This window comes from Ambystoma mexicanum, chromosome 1q (assembly GCF_040938575.1).
Source record: "Ambystoma mexicanum isolate Mex_15411 chromosome 1q, UKY_AmexF1_1, whole genome shotgun sequence".
In the NCBI taxonomy this organism is placed as follows: Eukaryota; Metazoa; Chordata; class Amphibia; order Caudata; family Ambystomatidae; genus Ambystoma; species Ambystoma mexicanum.
The window spans coordinates 474,243,667-474,262,708 of NC_090922.1; the positions used below are offsets into that span (position 1 = coordinate 474,243,667).

At 50.8% G+C, this 19,042-nt stretch overlaps 1 protein-coding gene across 1 annotated transcript in view; it reads left to right on the top strand.

Annotated features, from left to right (window-relative positions):
- LOC138528983 (heat shock cognate 71 kDa protein-like) overlaps positions 1-19,042 on the top strand; it is an 819,952-nt gene that overhangs the window by 612,940 nt on the left and 187,970 nt on the right. The window contains exon 7 of the mRNA XM_069640807.1: positions 2,551-2,749. Coding sequence (XP_069496908.1) covers positions 2,551-2,749 — 199 coding nt within the window. The remainder of the gene's footprint in view (positions 1-2,550; positions 2,750-19,042) is intronic.

The following is a 19,042-nucleotide window of genomic DNA, read 5'->3' on the forward strand; positions in this document are numbered from 1 at the left end:
CACTGATGAGCCAAGGTCCAAAGGCTGGGCCCACTCTTAGAGGGAGCAGAGCACAAATGCGCCCAAGATCACACAGTTACACTAGGCTTAGAAAGTCTTGCAGAGGGTTCAAGAAGAGTTTAGAAAGGCTTAGAAAAGTTTAGCCAAGGTGTCCCAGGCTAACCCAGGTTCGAAAGCCGGGGGCTAAATCTACCCCGTACAGTCGGTAGCAAGGGAAGCCAGGCGGGACACGGTCCCTTAAGTGGGAAGGATCCTCCAGCGGTGGCAGTTGTTCCTGGTAGTGGGTGCAAGTTGCGTCGTCGTCCAGGGGAAGAGAAGATCTCGACTTGGAGGAAAGATGAAGGTCGTTGCACTACCAGGGAAGAAACCAGCCGCTGAGTTTTCCGGTTAAAGGTGGTACCTTGGTTTCGCGGTCGTGGTAAAACGTGGTATCCCGGTTGCCGGGGTGCTTGGCACGGGCAAGGCGGCCACGAGGTACGTCGGGAAAGCGAAAAGACGGTGAAACTGGTTATCCCCACCAGTCAAAGGAAGAAGACTCTCCGGCGGGAGATCTCCTCTGTTGTTGGGAAAAGTGGTGAGGCGGTCCAGCAGGGCTCCACCGGTGGTCGTGTCGTGGCAGGTCGGCTCAGCTTCTCCCTCGTCGGATTCTTAGGTCCTGTGGCGACTTCTGAAGTTCCAGTCCCCAAAGCCCTGCTTTTATGAGGCAAACCCCCATTCACTCAGCCTAACTGTCACTCAAACATGCTAAGTGGTGAGCCGGCCGGCTCACCACTTGGGCCAATCAGGATGGAGTGCGACTTGAGTTGCCTAGGCAACTCAGTCCAGGGTGCCTAAATTCCCCTCCACCTCTCCTAAGTACCCCAGACAGAGTGGCACCACTTTGGAGGGCTTCTGTGGAGAAGCCTGCCAAAAAGTGGAACAAAGGGCTCAACTTGGGTTGGAGTCACAGAAGAGAACACAAACACCATTTTAGAATCAAGTTTTGGCAAAAAATACCAACCGGAAAATTAATATTAATTAAATAAACCGGCGGTATGTTCGAGGCTACCGTAAATAATTAAATAAAGATAGTAGCCTAAAACAATGGGAAATCCCATAGGAAAATATTCGCGGTTGAATATAAAAAGTAGTATCCACTGCCACCAGCCAAAACTCGATCAGGGGGGACGGAGACGTGCCCCCTCGACTAACAGACCCTGGGGTAATCGAATTGCCCCAGCCAGTACGTCCACAATATGATGGTTTGTACTGGTTCTGTTCAGAATTTAAGACTAGTAAAGTCAATGGTGACTTTACATGCCCTGGGAGACAGTAGTCAGTCCCAGGGTATGGAGTCTATACTGGGGGGGTCACTAAAACACCCCTGTGTCACTGCACTGAGGGTGCTGTGTAACACACATCACAAAAAGACATGAAACCCTATGGAGTAAAAGACCCCATAGCCCATTAAACACTTCTACATTCAAAGAAACACACTCAAATCATGTCCAAGAGTGAGGGTAAAAAGAGTCTCACTCTTGGCAGGAGAAAAAAAAAAACCCAAAAATCCAGCAAAGCTGCTGGGGGACTCACTAGGTTAGGAAATTCAGCCTAAACAGAGAATTCTCCCTAACAAAAGGAATGGATGAGGGAGATAGAAGAAGACAGTTCAGGGAGCAGAGTTCTTTGCTACCATCCTCATGTTCTGTAAGATTAAATATGTTATCCTTACAAGATAGACTCTTGGCCTTACTTCCCTAGAGGGGTGTATTTATTCTGGTGTGAGCGTAATTAGGGACACCCTTACAATTAGGTACACCCTTACAACAGTTCCACCCACAAATATTCTTGGCCTCATCACGAGTTGGGCGGTATCTCAGCAGTATTACTGCTGGGATACCACCTGGCTAATAGCGTTACCGCCAAACCCTCTGGCGCTATTAGGGCCGGATCACGGGCTTGGCGGTAACAGTAATTCCCCATTGGGTCCGTCTCATTGCAGCGAAAATGGGAATTTTCCGGGCGCATTTACCCCCGGCTCAGAGCTGGCGCTTAATGTAGCCAAACCTGTGATTTGGTGGACCCTTAAATGCACCAGTAATAGTCTTACCGGCGCATTTAAAGGCTACCACCAAACTCATGATGAGGCTGTCTGTCTTTTGCGGGTAACATTTACTCTAGTTTGGATCAACGCTCATCTTGGCTCTGCGTAGCCTCAATTGTTTTTTCACAATAAAAAATAACTTCTCTGGCAGGTCTGCAGTCTGAAACACACTAATCTTAGTCCTTATATCGCGCACACACTTTGCTCACAAACAAGATCAGCAGGTCGTACACGTGTTGATGACTCACAAAACCTTAATCTCTACCTACTTTGTTATCTATCTCAGGTTAAGTGCTATGTTGTTAACATTCTGCTTCCCATCCCGCCAGCAGGATTTTTCTTTTAGTTTTCCACATTCTATTTCCTTCCCCGACAAATGGGAATGAAAGGAAACCACAGAAATCCATTGTACACATCACTCTAACTGGTGTTCACCCTTCACCTGTCAATCCGCTGTCTCATTGCAGGTCTACGAGGGGGAACGTGCGATGACCAAAGACAATAACCTCCTGGGGAAGTTCGAACTGACAGGAATTCCTCCAGCGCCACGTGGTGTGCCGCAGATTGAGGTAACCTTCGACATAGACGCCAATGGAATTCTGAATGTATCTGCTGTGGATAAAAGCACTGGAAAGGAGAACAAGATCACCATCACCAATGACAAGGGTAAGAGCAGAGTGGTTGCCACGCTAACAGAAGGATCACAACATCTACTGTGCACACCATCATGCATTGGTTTTACATTGTTGTGGAATTCTTGTGACACTGTATGATTTACTGGGACTAGGTGTAAAGACTGGTAGGGGGTGTCTGTACTTCTGCTTGGTAGCGGAGAGGCACAGAAGACCCCAGCCAAGATTCTCTATAAGGTAGCAATGGACGAGAAATCAAGGCGTAGCTTCTCAGGAGGTGATGCGGGCTGGTTCTTAAGCACAGTGTAGTCTCCGAACCCCCACAAAGGAATGTCCACACACTGTATTACTGAAAACACAGTCTTTATATAATTAATATTCAAAGGTATGTACACGATCACAATAACGCACTTTGTACTCGGAAGTCAATAATGATAAATATATACAATTCTAAAGTGGTACCACTAATGTTATCGAATCTCATTAAAGTGCATCAACTGTATGGTTAAAATGTCACACAGATTAATAACGAGGAAACCAGCAATAGAGATAGGCAGGAACGTAAGATGGTTGAAACAATGGGCAGAATGCTGGCCCCGTTACCTAGACACAGTTCTTTGTGGAGATCCCCCCACCTGGGCAACCTGTAAAATATGGATTTCTGATGTTTGTTAATCTGCTTAGAATCACATGCTGGGCATTCGTTGAAAGGACTATTAAAGAAAAACCTCCCACTAGTCAAACTATTCCTATCCTCGCCTCAGTTAAGAGACAAATCACCCCATCGCTGTCCACCCCTGCGCTGGTAAGAGGGGTCAATCCAAGAATCGAGAAATTGTTCTCACCCCCTGAGTCAGACCCATTATATATCAGGGGTCACTCAGTCCCGGACTCCTTACTGGTGACTAACACAAGGAAGAGGGCTGGGGTTCCATTGTCAACCAGCGAGGCACCCCCAGATAAAGAAGGGAAAAAGCTTTATGCCTTGGGCAAAAGAATTACCGCCTCGGCAGCGTTTTCAACTAGGATTGCCAATAATAATACATTGCTGGCAAGCTACGCTGATGCTCAATGGGGAAAGCTTAAGCAGGACATCGAAGAAGCCCCTGAACCTCTAAGAACTTGTTTATTGGCTACAGTTACAGAAGGAACTCCAACCAGAGCATCATTAAGAACACTCTTGATGCGGCAGAAACTGCTGGCCGTTCTTTGGTGCAGGGAATTCTGCTGAAGCGTCACGTCTGGCTTCGCAATTCCGGTTTCAAGGCAGAAACGCAGGCGTCACTCATTAATAAGCCAATAGAAGAGTCAAATCTCTTTTGAAGGGCAGTGGACGACGCACTGGAAAATGCGAAGAAAGAATTCGACACCATAAAGACCTTGGACCAAATCTCAAAGCCTCCAAACAGGCGGGGATTTGGCAACAACCGCTTTTTTCGTGGCCAACAGCAGCAGCAGCAACAGCAGTACACTGCGGGCAACTGGCCCTCTAATCAGGGAACCAGTAACCAGTATAACCAAAGAGGACAACACCGTGGCAAGGGCAGAGGCCGGGGCTCCATCCCCAGAGGCACCCCGTCAAATAACACCAAATGACCCGAAGGTTCGGGTCCCCTCCCAGGCGTCTTCGGTTGGGGGCCGGATAACATCGTTCCTATCAGCATGGGAGGGAATAACATCAGACCGGTGGGTATTGTCAACCGTAGTCCACGGGTACTGTATAGAGTTCAATCGGTCCCCCACCTATAGACCTCCAAGGGGATGACGCCTGTCACCAGAACACCTCGTCATCCTCCTGCAAGAAGTAGAACAGCTGCTACAGAAAGGAGCAATAGAGGTTGTGCCCCTATCGCAGGTAATGGAAGGTATTTATTCAGTGTACTTCCTTGTACCCAAAAAGGACCTAACCATGCGCCCTGTACTAGATCTGCGCCCAGCGAACAAATTTGTAAAACCACAGAAATTTCGTATGGTAACATTACAGGAGGTAATTCCCCTGCTATCTCAGGGGGACTACATGACAACACTGGACATGAAAGATGCATACTTTCATATTTTGATGTTGCCAGCGCACAGAAAATACCTCAGGTTCATGATAGAGGGCAAACACTACCAGTTCAGAGTGCTACCCTTCGGCATAGCGTCTGCACCGAGGGTATTCACAAAGGTACTGCCAGTGGCAGCGGCCCACCTGCGCAGGTTGTCCATACCGGTATACCCTTAACTCGACGATTGGCTCATAACAGGGGAGTCTTACGAGACATGCTTCTCAAACACCCAAAAGACAGTAGACCTTTTGTTCCAACTGGGCTTCTCCATCAACGAGAAGAAGTCCAGCTTAGACCCCAGCCAAATCAAACAATTCCTAGGGGCTCTAATTCGAACAAAGGACGGCCTCGTCTTCCCCTCCGAGAGGGTCCAAAATATGCTGTTTCAGATCCCTCAATATGTGGCCGGTCGAGAGGTGATGGTACGCAAAGCAATGCACTTGCTAGGAATGATGGCATCATGTATTTATTTGGTACCTCATGCGCGCCTGCGCATGCGCCCAATGCAGAAGTGGCTCAACAGCCAGTGGTGTCAGGCCAGTGGACAATGGGACGATCTAGTGGTGGTCTCGCAGGCCTTGGTTCTCTCGCTACGGTGGTGGTCGAAGGAAAACCTAGTAATAGGGAAACCATTCGCCACCCCCGCAGTGGAAGCCACTCTAACCACAGACGCATCCCTCACAGGATGGGGAGCTCACCTATCCCATCAAACTGCACACGGAGTTTGGTCTCCAAGTTTAGCGTCCAAACACATAAACCCGTTGGAATTACTAGGAGTGTTCAAAGCACTGAAAGCCTTCCAGACACACCTACAAGGGAAAACAGTGATGGTCCTCACGGACAGCACCACAGCCATGTACTACCTCAACAAGCAAGGGGGCACTCACTCTCCAGGACTGTCCAAGCTGTCCCAGAACATCTGGAAGTGGGCTCTCAGACACAACATGTTCCTATTGTCTCAACAAGTACCAGGGGAACTCATTCTGCTAGCAGACGAACTCAGCAGAGACTTCCCTCTGCCCTCAGAGTACGAATGGCGGTTACACGAAGACATCGTCTTCGACGTCTTCACACAATGGGGCTTCCCAGAAATAGACGCCTCCAGATACCCACAGAACCGCTCCAAGGGGAACTGTCTCTGGATACCATGGGCAGGGAAATTTGTTTACGCTTTTCTCCCCGACTCCTCTGCTGAACAAGATAGTGCACAAGATGCACCAGGAACCAGTCACCATGATACTGGTAGCCCCGATGTGGGCCCGCCAACCATGGTTTGCGCACCTGATGGAGATGTCCCTGTCCCCACCGGTGAAACTGCCCTGCCCGTACAACTTACTGTCACAGGACAAGGGCAAGACTCTACACCCATGCCCACAGAACATGAACTTAGCAGCCTGGCTCCTGAGGTCATAGAATTTGGCCATTTACAGCTCCCACAGAGATGCATGGACATTCTCAGAGAAGCAAGAAAACCCAACACTCGCCACTGCTATTCTAGCAAGTGGAAGAGATTTGTCATCTGGTGTAGAGGTAAGAGCATCAACCCAGTTCACTGTTCTCCCACACAAATTGTCCTTTACCTGACCCATTTACTGGACTCCGGTCTAGTGTTCAATTCTTTTAAAGTCCATCTAGCGGCACTTTCTGCATACACCACCTCTCAACTTAAGGCGTCATGGTGGAAAGTCCCAGTTATCAATGCCTTCATGGAGGGGGTAAAGAGAATACACCCTCCGATAGCAAACCCAGCTCCCGGGTGGGACCTTAATGTGGTACTTACCAGGCTCATGGGCTCACCTTTTGAACCCATGCACAAGGCAACTCTTAAGGACCTCACTCTTAAGACTGCTTTCCTAATAGCTATCACCTCCATTAGGAGAGTAAGTGAACTAAAGGCTCTTTCTGTTTTAGACCCCTTTGTAACAGTTCACAAAGATAAGGTGGTTCTACGCACACACCCAAGGTTTGCACCGAAATTCATATCGAAATTCCATGCCAACCAGTCAATAGAACTACAAACGTTCTTTCAAAACCCTTCAAATTTGGGAGAAAAAAGCCTGCATACACTCGATGTGTGCAGATCTGTCATGTTTTATATGGAAAGAACTAGGCCACTGAGAAAGACTAATCAGTTCTTTGTCTCGGTGGCAGAAGGAAGAGAAGGAGATGCAATCTGAAAGTCCACTATATCTAGATGGATTGTTCAATGCATCACTCTCTGTTAAACTCTTGCTAAGAGAGAACTACCCTTCAAGCCAGAGCACACTCTACTCGAGGCACTGGGGCATCCATAGCATTCATTGCAAATGTTCCCCTTGAGTCCATTTGCAAAGCGGCAACCTGGAGTTCTGTACAAACCTTTACAAAACACTACTGTCTAGATGCTCACTCTAGATCTGATTCCCAGGTGGGACAGGCAGTATTAAGACATCTTTTCTCTACTGTTCCTTCTCACAACCCACCTCCAACTCCGGGTACTGCTCGCTAGTCTATGCACAGCATGTGATTCTAAGCAGATTAACAGTAAAAGCATTTCTGATGGTTGTATCTGCTTAGATTCACATGCGCCCACCCTTCCTCCCCGCTCGGATGGAAGGAACATAGACATCTTTCTACATCTCGCTCTCTTTTCTGTAATCACTCACGTATAGAAGGCTCCCTCAGGGCAGAAAAAATACAAACAGAGGGACCTTGATGCGTGAGGGATTGTGGGTACACTGCACGCCACTATAGGGATAGTGTTACAGACCCGCCTTGTCGACGTCCCCTTTTCGACTACGAAAAACAAAATGCAATACTCCGCAGTGACCACTGGATGTCGGACTATGCACAGCATGTGAATCTAAGCAGATACAACCACCAGAAATGCTTTTACGGTAAGTAATGCATTGTCATATCGCACAAGCCCAGTCCATATGTTCAATAGTTTCACTTCTTCCTACTAAGGTCCCCCCCCTCCCCAATGTACATGGTGGAGTAGAGTACTCCGACGATGCGTCGACCGATCCTTCTTGAGTGCCTCCCTTTAAAGCAGGAGCCACGGATCGTCGAGAGGCGTCGGGGGAACTTGGCGTTCGGTGTCGGGGAATCGACGGCCCTTCTTGAGTGTCCTCCCTTTAAGGCAGGAGTCACGGGTCGTTGAATGTCCGACGGGGAACAGGTTGAACTACGGCGGTGAAGTGGCAGCTTCGTTCCTAGCGGTGCTCGTCGACGACGGAGCATTGGCGTCCTGCAAGGAAGAGGCGTGCGGGGCTCCTCGGTGACAATAGTTCTGGACCGCAAAGAGATGATCAAGAACTGTGGCCCAGCAAGGGCGTCGAGTCGTCGGTGTCTCTGTGGTCTTTAGGTGGCGGGAAACCCACCGGTGGATGCTCCTCGGCGCGTCGACGGTCAGGCCTTCTCCAGCGGGAGATAAGCGAGTGACGATGCAGACGAGAGCGTCCGATGATCAATGGAAGTTCTTAGGCAAACGGGAGCACGGCGGCTCTGGTCGGCGACGGCGGACGTCGACAGTGGCGGACAACAGTCTGGGCGCTTCTCCGTGGAGTTCCGCAGCAGTCCCCGTATCGGGTCGGCAGCCTGTCGAAGGTCTGTCTACCAGGAAGCGTTGGCAAAGATCAGCTGTGCACGATGGTCCCTCTTAGCTCGGGAAGAGGGAGCCTTACCTGGTCCTCTCTGGGTCAGTCCTTGGAGACACAACAGCTTTCAGATTGCGAAGGAGAGCAACAGCAATTCTTCGCGTCCAGCAGGGTTTCAAGGTCAAGCGTCAGTTACTCCAGTTACTCGTCGTAGTGGACTTCAGCTTCTGAACACGATTCCTAGCAGTGAGAGGTCCCTAGATATACTGTTGATCTCCCATTCATTCCGCTGGGTCACTCAAGCATCCAATCACGACTACGGGCATTCAGGCAGGCAGGCAGCCAATCAGGCACACGAGGTATTCAGGCCATTCACTTCTCTCCAGACACTCACAACAAGTTATGTGTATTGGGACAAGTACCGAGCCATTCAACACTCCAAGCTGCATTCATACCGGTTTCGGACAGGGTTGTCTCAGTCATTGTGTCAACCACCAGATACTAGACACCCACAACACAGAATGCATATTCGTCACACACTCTATTCACCCAGGTCCCACCCACAGGAGGTACCCACAACATACATCACCGGGAAGGCTCCAGCCAGGGTCGGACTGGCCCTTTCGGCCCGTGGCCGAACGACTTTGGGGTCCCCTGGGGCCGGTTTTCTGGCAGCCACCTCTGGGCCGTTTTTTTGTTGTTTTTTTGTTTAAATAAATGTCTTTTTTTTTTTTTTATTGGCAGGCCGGGCCGGCGGCCCTGGGGGCCCGGCCTAGTGTGTGTGCGCCGAGCCGCGTCGCGAGTATTCGCGGCCAAGTCAGATGGGGTGTGAGGGGGTGAGACGCCTGTGAGCCGCCTGGGCTGGGCGAGCCAGTCAGTGAGGCAGGGCATGGCAAGGACAGGGAGCCAGGAGGGGGAGGCGCTGCACGCCAGCAGCACTATCTGAGTGAGTCTGCCCAGCCTCTGCGCAATCATCATAGCAAGGTAACACTAGGTGTTACCTTGCTTTGATGATTGCATCTGCATCATGCATGCATCATAATTTATGATGCATGCAGATGCATGTGCAAATTCATTCACGGTGTCGCAGGGCCTGGGCCACCACCAGGCCGGCGGGTGTGCCGCCAGTGCCACTGCAGGGGGCCGGTGCGGTGCGCCTGCCGTGTGTGTGCTCGCTGGCTCACGAGCTTCTGGCCTGCGGCGGCCAGCCCAGAGTGACAACGTTTGTTTGATCTGTGGGAGGGAGGCAGACTGAAGCAATTGCAAAGACATACCAAAGCAATTGTAACACCTGCCTCCCTCTCCTCTGAGTTCTCCTGACCCTGGCGGTGCAGCATGCCTGCAGGGCTGAGGGCTCCGCTGAGCTGGGGCCGGCACACTGTAAGAACACAGTGGTACATTTTACACTTGCTTTCAACTTTGCAGGAAGTAAGTAACACTTCTTTGCAAAGTTGAAAGCAACTGTCTTCAACTTGTGCCTGGGGGCTGGGCTGGGCCCCGGGGCCGCCGGCGCCATGGAATAACCCAATGAAAATTCGGCTGGGCAGGCTGCCCCTGCCCACCCAATTTGCCGCCAAATCGCCAATGTATGCTGCTGCTATATGAGCCCCCAGTGCAAGCACACACCGTCACCAGTGGACCAGGCTCGAGACCGACAGTGCCAGTGCCCACAGGAGGACCACAAGGCAGCACTGACAGCGGCCAGCAGACAGTGGAGTGCCCAGTGCCAGTGCCGGCCACAGCCCACAGACAGCAGCCGACAGCCAGCCAGTCAGGTAAGGAGTGGAGTGGGTGTCGGGACTGTGTAACGTAAACATTAGGGCAGAGGAAAAACATGCATAACAAGTGCATGTGTGTCTCAGCCGCAAACACCATCCCTTTTCAGGGGCTTTCCCTGCCATGCCATGTGAGTGTGCATAGGGTGGGGGTGCAGGTCTGCTGTGCCAGTGATGCGCACACGCCCTCCTGCTGCACTGAGTGCACGGGCTCCCCTCCCCGCTCAAGTGTCAGAGGGCTGAGTTGCCCAACCAGGAGCCCCTCCCGCTGCCAGCATCTAATCGCTCCCCTCTCTCCCCTCAATATAAAGCGCCGCCTTCAGCGGTTCAGGGAACTGCTCAGGTGAGAGGCACTGCCAGTGTTGCTAATTTAGCGACTTTCTCGCTATATTTAGCGAGAAAGCACGCACGCCTAGCGACTTTTTATGGAAAAAACGGCTAGCGAGAAATCTAGCTACTTTTTTTCCATTGGTTTGGAGACTTACTTTCTATTGGAAAAAAGTAGCTAGATTTATCGCTAACCGTGGGAGTAATAGTTTTGATCATTGTTTCTAAATACATATTCTCTAAACTGCATAACTTGCATCACATGTCATCAAAAACTCCCGCTTGCGTACTATTCAAAAAGTCTGTTAAGCACTGCTGGAACTGCTGCTCTGCTTCATGTCAGGGGCAAGGTGCGTTAGCAGAGCTGCAGTCCCAGTACACAAACAGAAGAGAAAGCTTTAGGTCAGAATTAATGTACACTGGCATGGCTGCTTCTGTGGGCCACCCGACTGAGCCATCACTGGGTGTTGCAGGCCAGCAATGAAGTTCAATAGTGGAGGTGTCTGTGCAAAAATGCTAAAAATGTTGGTGATATGCAAGTATCCTGCGTTCTTACACTTTACACTGCACACATTTGGATGAGTTATATTGTGTGTTGTTCCTTGTTGCACAATTCCACACATTGATCATAAAGATGGATTTTCGGACATGTCATTGTATCAGTTTATTCTTGTAGCCCATGGGCCTTAGGACTCTATAAATACCACATGCAAAGAGGACGTGGGGGAGGAGGGCGCATGTGACATGTGCACTGTGGCTAATGCCAAGCAGCTGTACCCCTGGATGGGGTTGTTCAGGGCTGTTGTGTAGTGAAACATCAATCCCGTCTGATAGCCGATGCGTATGAACACTGCCTTGCACACTTGATATCACCCATAATGCACATGGCAAATTATGCAGCATGCGCAGTGATCAAAACCTTACCCTAACATCCCCAACCTATCCATAACCTCTCCCTAAACCTCATTCCAGTATCCCTATGCCCCCTCCTATCCAACCATTGTCACCCTACCCTAACCCTCCTTCCCTGCTGGGGTTGCGGAGCCCTGTATAAGCATTGACTTGCAGCAGGTCCCAAAACCGCAGTGGGGGTGGTTGGTTCATGCCACTCCTGCGCCTCAGAGCTGTGGACGGAACCTGTCACAGAACTGTATGCAAAGTAATGTTATTTTATGAGTTGTGTTGTAATGTAACAGACACATGAACCCTCAATATGTAGCATTTTCTGTAAAAGTTGTGAATTGATGCGATTCACGGATGATGGTTTGAGGGCCACTTTTTTGGAGGTGAGGGGTGGGCCAGTTTTTTGAGGCGAGGAGTGGGCCACTTTTTTGAGGCGAGGGGTGGGCCACTTTTTTGTTGTTGTCCGGGCCTATTTCTTGTCCCAGTCCGACCCTGGCTCCAGCTAGTCTGGCCGGGCCTTCGCAACAACACCATATATGGCATTTCCCCCCAACAGCCAGTCAGGGGGAAGGGACAGAGTCAGGGCTTCCCAGGACTTTGGGAAAACAAGGTAATGGGTAATAGAAGCAAGAGGCCACAGGGGCCATCTTGTTTTTCATCAGGAATCAACAATCCCAATGGCAGGGCCGGGGTATCCCAAAATGGAGGATACTCCGCGCACCTGTCAAGTTCAGCATGGAGCTGCCACCAGCCCATACCCTGCTCTGCGGGCCACCCACATGTGCCCAAAAACATACGCTAGGGGCACAGGGTTGTACCCCCACCCATGGGTGCCATAAGGGTATCCCACGGGTCCGTTCACCAAACCAAAAGAGAGAGCTGCACCGCCAGGAGTCCCACATGAACTCCTGCGCGGAAAACACGACAGAACAAACGATAAAAAGCAGTAAAGGACAAGGATACGGAGGCCCTGTCCCTCCGATGCATTTCCAGCATCACAGTCGCCCCCCCCCAGACTGAGGTGGAGGGTGCCTAATCTCCCACGGGATAGACACCCTCATCCAGACGGTCAACATACCTTCTGGAAAGGCCATCTGCATTATCGTGACTCTTCCCTGGTCTGTGCTCTATGGTGAAGTCCAGTCCTTGCAGGCTAATGGACCACCTGAGCAGTTTCGGATTTTCACCCTTCATCTGCATAAGCCACTTCAGGGGCTTATGATCTGTTTGGACCTTGAAGGTAGACCCCGTAAGGTAGGGCCTAAAACGCCTAAGGCTCCAAACTATACTAAAACACTCCTTTTCAACAGTAGCCCACCTAAGTTCTCTATCCTTGAGTTGTCTACTGATGAATATGATAGGATGTTCTTTCCCTTGGTCATCTAACTGGGACAAGACAGCTCCAATTCCGGTGTCGCAGGCATCCGTCTGGACGATAAAGGGTCGGCTGTAGTCAGGCGCACACAACACGGGTGCCCGACACAGACTTTCTTTCAAGCCATCAAAGGCCCTCTGACAGTCTTCAGTCCAATTAACCTTCTTAGGCTGCTTGGGTGAAGATAGAGCTGTCAGTGGTGCAGCTATGGTTCCATAGTCCGCCATGAAATTGCGATAATACCCGGTGAGGCCCAAAAAGGCTCTCACCTGGGTTTGAGTAGTGGGATTCTCCCAGTCCTGTACATCCTGTACCTTACTGGGGAGAGGTTGGATTTGACCCCCTCCTAACTCATGACCAAGATACGTGACTTTCCCCTGAGCTATCTGGCACTTGGTGGCCTTGATAGTGAGGTTAGCCCTTTTTAAGGCCTGCAACACTCTACCCAGATGTGTCAAGTGCTCTTCCCAAGTGGATCTGTAGACGGCAATGTCGTCTAAATAAGCCACACAAAAGGCTTCCAGCCCACTGAGAGCATGATTGACCAATCTCTGGAAGGTGGCAGGGGCATTCTTCAACCCAAAAGGCATGAGCCTAAACTGGTAGAGTCCCTCTGGTGTTGAGAACGCTGTCTTTTCCTTGGCATGGTCCGTCAGAGCTATTTGCCAATAGCCTGAGGTGAGGTCAAAGGTGCTCACAAATTTGGCAGCACCTATGGTGTCCACAAGCTCATCAGCCCTGGGCAATGGGTGCGTGTCAGTTTTGGTGACGGCATTGACTCCTCGGTAGTCCACACAGAACCTCCAATCCTTGGTACCTTCCTGGGAACTTGCCTTGGGGACAGGGACCACGGGACTGGACCAGGGACTGGTTGAGGGTTCAATAACACCCAGATCCAACATCTTGGTGACCTCAGCCTGGATGTGGTACTTAACCGTATCTGACATTCGGTAGCTCCTGCTCTTGACGGCCACGCTGTCACCAGTGTCAATCTTGTGCTTACACCACGGTGTAAGGCCTGGCGTCAACGAAAACAGAGAGGCATACTGCTGGAGCAAAGTCCTGCAGGCCCTCTGCTGCTCGGTTGTCAAATCGGGAGAGAGCTGCACTCCCTCCATTGAGCCATCCTGAGGGTTGCTATGCAGCAAATCAGGAAGGAGCTCACTCTCATCCTCTTCTTGCTCTGAAGCCAGCACGAGACATGAGACTTCTGCTCGCCTGTGGAAATGCTTGAGCCTATTAACATGTAATACCTGAGGGGCTACCCCTGGGATTCCCATGTCAACCAGATAATTGACCTTGCCCATCTTGGAGATTATCCAGACAGGTCCAGTCCATTTATCTGCCAATGCCCGCTGCTTGGTAGGCTCCATCACAAGGACCTCCTGTCCCAGAGTCCAATCCACTTGCGATGCTTTAAGGTCATGCCAGTATTTGTTCAATTCCTGGCTGGCCTTGAGATTCGCCGTTGCTTGACCCATCATCTGTGTCATCCTCCGTCTGAGGCCTAACACATAGTCCCCCACTTGCTTGGCAGGACCGGGAGGGGTGGCTTCCAAACCTTCTCTAATCAAGGCGAGGGGCCCCCTCATGGGATGTCCAAAGAGTAACTCAAAGGGGCTGAAACCAACACCCTCTTGAAGTACCTCTCTGTAAGCAAACAGCAGGCATGGCAGGAGGAGATCCCATTTCCTCCTTAGGGGCTCTTCCAAAGCACCTAGCATGCCCTTGAGAGTAAATCTCTCAACCAGACCATTGGTCTGGGGTTGGTAAGAAGTGGAGAACTTGTAGGTTACCCTGCACTCTTTCCACATGGTTTTCATGTAACTAGACATGAAGTTGGATCCTCGGTCAGAGACAACCTCCTTGGGGAATCCAACACGGGTGAAAATGCCCAGGAGGGCCCGGGCAACCACCTTGGCAGTAACAGTCCGAAGGGGTATAGCCTCAGGGTACCTGGTGGCATGATCTACCAAAGCCAGGATGAACCGATGTCCACCTGACGTGGGAGGGTCAAGGGGACCAACGATGTCGATGCCCACCCTCTCAAACGTTGTGCCAACCACTGGCAATGGCTGCAGTGGGGCGATGACACTGCCCCCAGTTTTGCCAGACAACTGATAAGTTGGCCAGGTCCTGCAGTGGGACTCCACTTCTACTCCCATCCGAGGCCAGTAGAAATGGGCAGAGAGCCTCTGCTTAGTCTTCTTGGTACCAAGATGACCAGCCAAGGGCACCTCATGCGCCAACTGCAGTAGGAAGGGCCTGTAAACCTGGGGTACCACCAACCTCTTAAGGGCACCAGGTTCTGGCTTAGTGGGCTCACTAACAAGGAGCTCACACTCCCAATAAATTTGGAATGTCCTAGGCAATTCTCCTTGTGCCTGGGACAGGGCCCGTTTCCTCAGACCCTCGAGAGAGGGACACTCTCTCTGTCCTTTACAGAAGTCTGCCTGGGAGGGTCCCCCTTCAGCTAACAAGCATTGAAGATCGGGATGATCCTCCGGGTTGAGAACCTCTCCCACAGGAGAGTCTTCTGGCTCTTCTCCCACAGGAGTTGAGACGGGGTTTACCATTGGACCCAGCCTGTCCGGAGCATGGATCCCAATGGGTGCTGTAGGAACAGCAGGAAGAGAAGGAGCCCCCTCCACAGAGGTGGCCTTCTTGCCCTTCCTTCGTCTTGCCTTAGGCCGCGCCTTCGGCTCGGGTACCTGACTCGCAGCCAGACCCGGTGTCACCTGTGATCTAGTGACCGCAGCAGCAGTCATGGGAAGACCATCCGCGATCAATCCCAACTCTACTAGATCGTTACCTAACAGAATGTTAGCAGGGACATTGTCCTGAACCAGGACAGGAAGCTTTGCTGTCTTGTCTCCAATTACGAGTGTGACTCGGGCTACAGGCGATAATTTGGGAGGCCCACCAGCTAACCTGGTGGTTCTCAGAGGAGCATCTACATAGTCCTCTGGCTTGAGCAGGGTCCTGTCCACCACTGTCATGCTTGCCCCAGTGTCTCTCAAACCAGTAGAAGGCTGGCCATTCAGGAGGACACTTATAAAAAATCTACGGGTGTTCTGTGGGATAGTCGCCAGTACTTCCGCGTACTGGTCCCAGGCCCCAATTGACACTAAGGAAATCTCTACGGGAGCACCAAATGTGATCCCTGTACAGGAGGGGAGGACAGTGGCCTTCACCTCAGACATGGGGTAAGGGTAGGTCAGGCTGACAGTCTGTACTCCTTGTGCCTTAACTTTACACTTGGAGTCACCCTTTTTTTGATCCAGAGCCCCACAGTCCCAACAAGTGCCGGGAGTGCGGGGTACGGTACTGGAACCACCGGGAGCCTGCTTTGCAGCAGGTGGACCACTACTCTTATTCCCACCCACGGATGACTTATCCCCACTAGACTTTTGGGTCTTAGGAGAGGAGGGTTTAGGTTTATTTGACTGTGACTGCTTTTGGGACTCCTCAGCTTTCTGAGAGGCCCCCTTTTCTTTGTCCTTGTCCTTCCCACTGGAGTCCTTAGGGGACACCTGGTGGGAGACCCACTTGTCAGCCAACCTAGCCAGCTTAAAGGGATCCAAAATGTTCTGGTCAGCAACATACTGACGCAGCTCCGGTGAACAGGCTTCAGAAAAATGCTCAAAAAACAACAGGTGGGACAATTCAACAAAAGTTTCACCTTGTAACCATCAATCCACCCCATCATATTCATATGCGCAGCACTCACCCAGTCACCCAAGACACATTCTCTCTTTTCTTAAAATCCCTGAACCTTTTAAGGTATTGGGTAGGCGTCTTGCCAAACTTGGCAATCAACGCAGATTTCATACACTCATACTGAGCCCTTTCTTCCACACTCAGCTTCAGAATACAGTCATATCCAGTTTGAGGCACTCTGCTTAGCAAACACTTAGCCCAATCTCTTTTGTCAACATCATGAATTCCACAAGCCATTTCAAACGCTTCAATCCATTGGGGGATATCAGAACCCTCTGAAAACACACCAACCAAATCCTTCATAAATTTAGTTGCTGGGGACCTGACACTCTCACTGGGTTTCGCTGAAGTCTCTACTCAAGCTTTCTCTAGCTGGATTCTCTGACATTCAGTGTCCTTGTCTTTGAGTTCAAGATCCCTATTCTTGAGTTAAAGATCCTTATTCTTGAGCTCCACTTGTTGAGCCAACTCCTCTTTCTTAAGTTCAGCATCTATTTCCAACTTGCGATATTCAAAGGCCAGTTCCAAGGAATTGCTGGGGTTCGGAACAGAGGCAGCAGGAACGGCGGCATTCCCAGAAACAGATTCAGTAGAAACCCCAGGGGCAGAGTCCTCATTGGTTGCATTCCCCCCCTCATCAAGAGTTTCACCATCGGTCTGGTAGTCCACCAGGGCAGCTATCAGCTCAGCCCTAGACTTATCGACATACTCTAACTCCCTGGCTTCACAAGCACTCTGGAGAGCCTCTAAGCTCATCCGAGTCAATTTACCATTCGCAATAGACTCCATTGCTTGTAATGCAGTTATTTTGTACACACCCAAACCTTAATCTAATAAAGTGCAGATATTTTGTAAGTGGCACGGTTATACACTGAGTCTTAAAACCATAAGCATCCCACCGCTGCCACCAGTGTAAAGACTGGTAGGGGTGTCTGTACTTCTGCTCTCTTTATGGTAGCGGAGAGGCACAGAAGACCCCAGCCAAGATTCTCTATAAGGTAGCAATGGACGAGCAATCAAGGCCTAGCTTCTCAGAAGGTGATGCGGGCTGGTTCTTAAGTACAGTGTCGTCCCCGAACCCCCACAAAGGAATGTCCACACACTTATTACTGAAAACACAGTATTTATATAATTAATATTCAAAGGTATGTACGCGATCACAATAACGCTCTTTGTACTCGGAAGTCAATAATGATAAATATATACAATTCTAAAGTGGTACCATTAATGTTATCGAATCTCATTAAAGTGCATCAACTGTACGGTTAAAATGTCACACAGATTAATAACGAGGAAACCAGCAATAGAGATAGGCAGGAACGTAAGATGGTTGAAACAATAGGCAGAATGCTGGCCCCGTTACCTAGACACAGTTCTGTGTGGAGATCCCCCCACCTGGGCAACCTGTAAAATAAGGATATATCGCACAAGCCCAGTCCATATGTTCAATAGTCTCACTTCTTCCTACTAAGGTTTTACCCCCAATGTACCTGGTGGAGTAGAGGTCTCCGACGATGCGTCGACCGATCCTTCTTGAGTGCCTCCCTTTAAAGCAGGAGCCACGGATCGTCGAGTGGCGTCGGGGGAACTTGGCGTTCGGTGTCAGGGAATCGCCGGCCCTTCTTGAGTGTCCTCCCTTTAAGGCAGGAGTCAGAGGTCGTCGAACGTCCGACGGGGAACAGGTTGAACTACGGCGGTGAAGTGGCAGCTTCATTCCTAGCGGTGCTCGTCGACGACAGAGCGTTGGCGTCCTGCAAGGAAGAGGCGTGCGGGGCACCTCGGTGACGATAGTTCTGGACCGCAAAGAGATGATGAAGAACTGTGGCCCAGCAAGGGCGTCGAGTCGTCAGCGTCTCTGTGGTCTTTAGGTGGCGGGAAACCCACCGGTGGATGCTCCTCGGCGCGCCGACGGTCAGGCCTTCTCCAGCAGGAGACAAGCGGGTGACGATGCAGACGAGAGCGTCCGATGATCAATGGAAGTTCTTAGGCAAACGGGAGCACGGCAGCTCCGGTCGGCGACGGCGGTCGTCGACAGTGGCGGAGAACAGTCCGGCGCTTCTCCTTGGAGTTCCGCAGCAGTCCCCGTATCGGGTCGGCAGCCTGTCGAAGGTCAGGGAGCGTTGGCAAAGATCAGCTGTGCACGATGGTCCCTCGTAGCTTGGGAAGAGGGCGCCTTACTAGGTCCTCTCTGGGTCAGTCCTTGGAGATACAGCAGCTTTCAGATTGCGAAGGAGAGCAACAGCAATTCTTCTCGTCCAGCAGGGTTTCAAGGTCAAGCGTCAGTTACTCCATTTACTCGTCGTAGTGGACTTCAGCTTCTGAACACGATTCCTAGCAGTGAGAGGTCCCCAGATATACTGTTGATCTCCCATTCATTCAGCTGGGTCACTCAAGAATCCAATAACGACTACGGGCATTCAGGCAGGCAGGCAGCCAATCAGGCACACAAGGTATTCAGGCCATTCACTTCTCTCCAGACACTCACAACAAGTTATGTGTATTGGGACAAGTACCAAGCCATTCAACACTCCAAGCTGCATTCATACCGGTTTCGGGCAGGGTTGTCTCAGTCATTGTGTCGACCACCAGATACTAGACACC